At 35.9% G+C, this 8,127-nt stretch overlaps 1 protein-coding gene across 1 annotated transcript; it reads left to right on the plus strand.

The window, feature by feature from the left end:
• Window positions 1-1,784: 1,784 nt before the first annotated feature.
• Window positions 1,785-7,631, plus strand: LOC129925189 (serine-rich adhesin for platelets-like). Its single transcript, XM_056024116.1, has 9 exons — window positions 1,785-1,800; window positions 3,374-3,566; window positions 3,662-3,937; window positions 4,092-4,271; window positions 4,545-5,213; window positions 5,353-5,988; window positions 6,032-6,715; window positions 6,775-6,942; window positions 7,025-7,631. Exons 1-9 carry the CDS (start codon window positions 1,785-1,787, stop codon window positions 7,629-7,631), a joined length of 3,429 nt encoding a protein of 1,142 aa, XP_055880091.1.
• Window positions 7,632-8,127: the final 496 nt, after the last annotated feature.

Raw genomic sequence — 8,127 nt, forward strand, 5'->3', positions numbered from 1 at the left:
TGAGACAGGCCAATTTAATGAGAGATGTGAGACAGGCTGATTTGATGTGAGACAGGCTGATTTGATGTGAGACAGGCTGATTTGATGTGAGACAGGCTGATTTGAAGTGAGACGTTGATTTGATAAAAGACAGGCCAATTTAATGAGAGACAGGCTGATTTGATGTGAGACAGGCTGATTTGAAGAGAGACGGCTGATTTAAAGAGAACACATTACTTATAGATCCTAAACGTAAATCTCAAATATTGAACTTTTGGGAACATATCTAAGGCTCTCACCTGCCTTTGTTTAAAGTATGTGTAGTTAACTGATAACTGATACGGTACACAGAAGGGAGAGAAGTAGAGAGACCATAGAACTTTCTAGATCAGGAACCTTTTATTTATTGTTGGAATCTGTGACCATAATTAATTTTTTGTTTTAAAAACCATCAGATAGGAGGAGGGGGGGGGGAGGAGGCACGGTGGGGTATTTCCTCCCTCTCTCTCTCTCTCTCTCACACACACACACACACACGCACACATTTCATTCCCCTCTCATTCATTATTTCCCAACACTGAAGCGCGTAACAGGTCCAACCAATGGCGAGAGACCTATGACGTAAGCCATAGCAACAGCTCCGATCACTCGGTCGGCACAAACAAGTCGGCTATCTGGAGTATTATTTTCACCGGTGGCTCTTTTGACCGTTAGCTCAGAGCTACAGCAGCTGTTGCTTTGCTGACATTTTTTTTTTTCAACCGGAATAGATTTCTGACAAAAAAAAATATCTCAAGTTATTTATAAAGTCGACATCATTAACTGGTGTACGGTAGAGTTGTTTTTTTTTTTAATTAACCCCCCCTCTATAGTGACCCTCCTATACATGTTAATATCAGGCACCCAAAAAGTTGATGGCTTCAGGTTTGAGTTGAATCTTGTTGAAAAAAAAAAACCAACAAGAAATCATTAGATCTATTGATGTTATTTTAGAACAGAGACGGGTTAACTACCAATACAAGAAAAACGTAAAACATACCAAATATTTTTTAAAATCCTATTAAAAAAAAAACAAAAACAAGCTTATCTAAGGGAAAGACATCCACACTTACAACTATATGTCTAAATAATGTAGACGTTATTTCCCTTATTTGATATCAAACAAAATAATCTACCACCAATAATTAATTGACATTTACATCATCTGCCCTATAAACAACAAGGTCTAAAAGGTTAACTTTACTTTTTAAAAATTAATTGACTAATTCATAATTCCTTCATTTTTTTTTCAGGTACAATGAATAGTTGTTTAAAGTTTCAGCTTGATCCGAGAATGGAGAAATAAAGTGTCACATTATTTAAGAAGACGAAACTCTACATATTTAGCAGGATATGTGAATATTGATGGATTTATTTCCATAGTCGGTATCAAGCAAAATAATTAATTTCGAGTAATTAATTGCCTAATTGTTTTATTTTTTAATTGATTCATGTTTGTCTATGGCTCTATGCCAAGTCATTGGGTATAAGCTTGCAAAATAAAATCCCTTGCTGACAGACTACTGGTCAACCAACAAACAACAAATAAGCTAAATACAAAGAAATACGTTTTTAAAAAAAGAGCTTATATTAATGTGTATCAATTAGTTTCGATCAGTCATGTAATTAAATTTGTAATAGATCTAGACTAACAATCTGTGCAAAATTTCAGCTTGATCCGAGATTGGGTGTAGGAGAACGTGTACAAATGTTTGACCAGACAGACAGAATGAGTTGATGAAAGTTTTGTAATAAAAAGATACAGTATGACTCATCATGGGAGTAACTATTAATCTTAAAAAAAAAAAAAGAACGCAATAAAATAAACATTTCAAACAAAGACAAAATGTGAAATCCGACTTTTGTGCCAACGTGCTGAGATAATCAAGAGAACAATTAAACGCTGTTTCTCAATAGCATGACAAGCATCTAGTTATCTCTCTTTAGGTCCAGCTAATATCCTGTTTAGTAAACAATGGACATATCTCTTCTTCCGCATTACTTGTTCAAGTGTAACTCTGCTAGGTTCCGGTTCAGAACCAGTGTTGAGTTTATTAAAAAGGTTTTTCATTTTCTGTTACTCTTTAAATAATGTTTTTGTTCTGACTAGATGGAGACTTGTATGCATAGGCGTAGCTAGGAGTTTTCCATCATTTGGGAGTCCGGAAGCTTGACGTCTTTGTTGGCCCTGTATTTTGCCTAATATTTAATTTTTAATGTAAAAAACACTCATTTGGGGGCCCTCCTCAAGTGGGGCAGGAGATGATTTTCAAAGTCTCCCCCCTCCTCCGCCCACCCTAGCTACATCACTGCTTGTATGACTGATATTTTGAACAATGAACCTTGTGAATGTATTTTGAAAGTTGTTCAGATTAATATTACTCTTAAAAAAAAAAATACTTTAAAAAAAAAAAAGCTTATATTAAGAGTACTTGTATCAATCAGTTTGGGTCAGTCATGTCATTACATTTGTAAGAGATCTAGACTAACAAAAAAAAAAAAAAAACATTTACAAAAAAAAAAAAAAAAAGGGGGGGGGAAGAACGACCTGAATTCGAACTCCTTGCTCAAGCCTTTTCAGGCTTCTCAAGCCAACATGTTAACCAACTACTAGTTAAGAGATCTTATGAACGCCCAGGCTATATTACTTTGTTCTTACTGATAATAATTCTAGAAATACTCACAAGTAAACACTCACCACACAGTCTTTTGGCCCACGAGCTCTAATATCTATTACACTGAATAAATAAATTAAATAAATTATAGCTTTTATATGGCGCTACTTTCATGCTTATACTCATAGCATGCTCAGAGCGCTATGGTCCAATCACATTTGTGGACCAGTGGGTGGAGAGGGTATCTCGGAGAAGGTTTTTCCGTGCTGCCTTCAGTAAACACAAATCTGCTCTATTCGGGTATCGAACCCCGAGCCCCCTTCATAGGTAGCCAAGCCAACCCAAGTTCAAGCGTACTTAGCCTCTCGACCACACGTCCCAATAGGACTAACCTTTCCACGCCCAACTCTCCGCCTTAATAAATAGTCCTATCTACTGCTATTCTTCCGCTTTTCAGTTCTTTATCTAAATATTTGAAAGGCTCCGTGACGCTTTTTGGCCGGAACCTTTTTTTTTATTACTGCAATCTGCGCATCGAACGCTCAGAAAATATTATGGGCACCCCACCTCTCCCTCATTGTAACACTCTCCTACCATGATTTTTGACCACGAATTATAGTATCTGTAATAGTATCTGTGATAATGTCTGTAAGAGTATCTGTGATAGTATCTGTGATAGTATATGTGATAGTATATGTGATAGTGTCTGTGATAATACATATGATAATATTTGTGTATAGTATCTGGGATAATATCTGTGATAGTGTCTGTGATAGTATCTGTGATAGTATCTGTTATAGTGTCTGTGATAGTATCTGTGATAGTATATGTGATAGTGTCTGTGATTGTGTCTGTGACAGTATCTGTGATAGTGTCTGTGATAATATCTGTGATAGTGTATGTGATAATATCTGTGATAATATCTGTGATAGTGTATGTGATAATATATGTGATAATATCTGTGATAGTATCTGTAATAATATCTGTTATAGAATATGTAATAGTATCTGTGATATTGCCTGTGATAGTATCTGTTTTAGTATCTGTGATAGTATCTGCGATAGTATCTGTGATAGTGTCTGTGATAGTGTCTGTAATAGTATATGTGATAATATCTGTGATAATATCTGTGATAGTATCTGTGATAGTGTCTGTGATTGTGTCTGTGATAGCATGTGTCATAGCATTTGTGATAGTGTCTGTGATAGTATCTGTGATAGCAAGTTTGATAGTGTCTGTGATAGCATCTGTGATAGTATCTGTGATAGTATCAGTGATAGTATCAGTGATAGATCTGTGATAGTGTCAGTGATAAATTTGTGATAATGTCTGTGATAGTATATGTGATAGTATATGTAATAGTTTATGTGATAGTGTCTGTGATAATATCTGTGATAGTGTATGTGATAATATCACTTATAATATCTGTAATAGTGTCTATGATAGTATCTGTTTTAGTATCTGTGATAGTATCTGCGATAGTGTCTCTGATAGTGTCTCTGATAGTGTCTCTGATGGTATCTGTGATAGTATATGTGATAGAATCAGTGATAGTATCTGTGATAGTATCAGTGATAGTATCCGTGATAGTATCCGTGATAGTATCAGTGATAGTATCAGTGATAGATCTGTGATAGTGTCAGTGACAGATTTGTGATTATGACTGTAATAGTATATGTGATAGTTTATGTGATAGTATTTGTGATAGTGTCTGTGATAGTATCTGTGATAGTATCAGTGATAGATATGTGATTGTATATGTCATAGTGTCTGCGATAGTACCAGTGATAGTGTATGTGAAAGTGTCTGTGATAGTATCTGTTATAGTATCTGTTATAGTGTATGTGATAGTATCTGCGATAGTATCTGTGATAGTATATGTGAAAGTGTCTTTGATTTTGTCTGTGTTAGTGACTGTGATAGTGTCTGTGATAATATCTGTGATAATATTTGTGATATTAACTGTGATAATATCTGTGATAGTGTCTGTGATAGTATCTGTGATAGTAACTGTGATGTTGTCTGTGATAGTATCTGTTTTGGTATCTGGGATGGTATCTGTGATAGTATCTGTGATAGTATCTGTGATAGTATCTGTGATAATATCTGTGACAATATATGTGATAGTATCTGTGATAGTGTCTGTGAGTATGTAATAGTATCTGTGATAGTGTATGTGATAGTGTCTGTGATAGTATCTGTTATAGTTTCTGTGATAGTGTCTGTGATAGTATCTGTGATAGTGTATGTGATAGTGTCTGTGATAGTGTCTGTGATAGTATCTGTGATAGTGTCTGTGATAGTGTCTGTGATAGTGTCTGTGACAGTGTCTGTGATAGTGTCTGTGATAGTATCTGTGATAGTGTCTGAGATAGCGTCTGTGATAGTGTCTGTGATAGTGTCTGTGATAGTATCTGTGATAGTGTCTGTGATAGTATCTGTGATAGTGTCTGAGATAGCGTCTGTGATAGTGTCTGTGATAGTGTCTGTGATAGTATCTGTGATAGTGTCTGTGATAGTATCTGTGATAGTGTCTGTGATAGTGTCTGTGATAGTGTCTGTGATAATATCTGTGATAGTGTATGTGATAATATCTGTGATAATATTTGTGATATTAACTGTGATAGTATCTGTGATAGTATCTGTGATAATATCTGTGACAAAATATGTGATAGTATATGTGATAGTGTCTGTAAGTATGTGATAGTATCTGTGATAGTGTATGTGATAGTGTCTGTGATAGTATCTGTAATAGTTTCTGTGATAGTGTCTGTGATAGTATCTGTGATAGTGTCTGTGATAGTGTCTGTGATAGTGTCTGTGATAGTATCTGTGATAGTGTCTGTTATAGTGTCTGTGATAGTGTCTGTGATAGTATCTGTAATAGTAACTGTGATAATGTCTGTGATAGTATCTGTTTTGGTATCTGGGATGGTAACTGTGATGGTATCTGTGATAGTATCTGTGATAGTGTCTGTGATAGTGTCTGTGATAGTGTCTGTGATAGCATCTGTGATAGTGTCTGTGATAGTGTCTGTGATAGTGTCTGTTATAGTATCTGTGATAGTGTCTGTGATAGTTTTAGGATAGTGTCTGTGATAGTGTCTGTGATAGTGTCTGTGATAGTGTCTGTGATAGTGTCTGTGATAGTATCTGTGATAGTCTCTGTGATAGTATCTGTGATAGTGTCTGTGATAGCATCTGTGATAGTGTCTGTGATAGCATCTGTGATAGTGTCTGTGATAGTGTCTGTGATAGTGTCTGTGATAGTGTCTGTGATAGCGTCTGTGATAGTGTCTGTGATAGTATCTGTGATAGTGTCTGTGATAATATCTGTGATAGTGTCTGTGATAGTGTATTTGAGTCTGTGATAGTATCTGTGATAGTGTCTGTGATAGTGTCTGTGATAGTGTCTGTGATAGTGTCTGTGATAGCGTCTGTGATAGCATCTGTGATAGTGTCTGTGATAGCATTATTGATAGTATCTGTGATAGTGTCTGTGATAGTGTCTGTGATAGTGTCTGTGATAGTGTCTGTGATAGTATCTGTGATATTGTCTGTGATAGCATCTGTGATAGTGTCTGTGATAGTGTCTGTGATAGTGTTTGTGATAGTATATGTGATAGTGTCTGTGATAGTTTTAGGATAGTGTCTGTGATAGTATCTGTGATAGTGTCTCTGATAGTGTCTGTGATAGTATCTGTGATAGTGTCTGTGATAGCATCTGTGATAGTGTCTGTGATAGCATCTGTGATAGTGTCTGTGATAGTGTCTGTGATAGTGTCTGTGATAGTGTCTGTGATAGTGTCTGTGATAGTATCTGTGATAGTGTCTGTGATAGCGTCTGTGATAGTGTCTGTGATAGTATCTGTGATAGTGTCTGTGATAGTATCTGTGATAGTGTCTGTGATAGTATCTGTGATGGTGTCTGTGATAGTGTCTGTGATAGTGTCTGTGATAGTATCTGTGATAGTGTCTGTGATAGTGTCTGTGATAGTGTCTGTGATAGCATCTGTGATAGTGTCTGTGATAGCATCTGTGATAGCATCTGTGATAGTGTCTGTGATAGCATCTGTGATAGTGTATGTGATAATATCACTTATAATATCTGTAATAGTGTCTATGATAGTATCTGTTTTAGTATCTGTGATAGTATCTGCGATAGTGTCTCTGATAGTGTCTCTGATAGAGTCTCTGATGGTATCTGTGATAGTATATGTGATAGAATCAGTGATAGTATCTGTGATAGTATCAGTGATAGTATCCGTGATAGTATCAGTGATAGTATCAGTGATAGATCTGTGATAGTGTCAGTGATAGATTTGTGATTATGACTGTAATAGTATATGTGATAGTTTATGTGATAGTATTTGTGATAGTGTCTGTGATAGTATCTGTGATAGTATCAGTGATAGATATGTGATTGTATATGTCATAGTGTCTGCGATAGTACCAGTGATAGTGTATGTGAAAGTGTCTGTGATAGTATCTGTTATAGTATCTGTTATAGTGTATGTGATAGTATCTGCGATAGTATCTGTGATAGTATATGTGAAAGTGTCTTTGATTTTGTCTGTGTTAGTGACTGTGATAGTGTCTGTGATAATATCTGTGATAATATTTGTGATATTAACTGTGATAATATCTGTGATAGTGTCTGTGATAGTATCTGTGATAGTAACTGTGATGATGTCTGTGATAGTATCTGTTTTGGTATCTGGGATGGTATCTGTGATAGTGTCTGTGATAGTGTCTGTGATAGTGTCTGTGATAGTGTCTGTGATAGTGTCTGTGATAGTATCTGTGATATTGTCTGTGATAGCATCTGTGATAGTGTCTGTGATAGTGTCTGTGATAGTGTTTGTGATAGTATATGTGATAGTATCTTTGATAGTGTCTGTGATAGTATCTTTGATAGTGTCTGTGATAGTGTCTGTGATAGTGTCTTTTACCCATGAAAATGAACTAAAAGGAAACGTTGCTTTACTGAGACTTTGAATGAGAGATTGTCTCTTCACACAACAAATAAATCCATTAGATAATCATTAAATGTCATCAGTTAGGCCAGGTTCACATTGAACTATATCTTCATAACTATCAGCTCATTGAGTGCCTGTGAATATTACCAATGTAAAAATAATAACATTAATACATTCTGTGGTATACGTCGTTAGTAGAACTAACAATACAACAGTACCGGCAACACTTTCGACACCAGCACGTCTCTTCTTTAGGTATCGACGTAGATAGGGTTGTAGTGGTTGATAGTTTGTAGTTCATAGTTACTGATAGTATTTATGAAAATACTGAAACCTGCCTTTTTACCTGTCTGAGCGGACCACTTCGGGGGCCGATTTTGAGTTTGTGTTTACACACAAACTGTCTTTGTAACATTGTTACTATATATGTTTTAATTCATTCGAACGACTACATTACGGACAAAAGACAAAAGACTCAATAGTACATGGGCGTAGCCATGGGGAGTGTTCGGAGT

The sequence above is a fragment of the Biomphalaria glabrata genome, chromosome 1 (assembly GCF_947242115.1).
Source record: "Biomphalaria glabrata chromosome 1, xgBioGlab47.1, whole genome shotgun sequence".
Classification (NCBI taxonomy): Eukaryota; Metazoa; Mollusca; class Gastropoda; family Planorbidae; genus Biomphalaria; species Biomphalaria glabrata.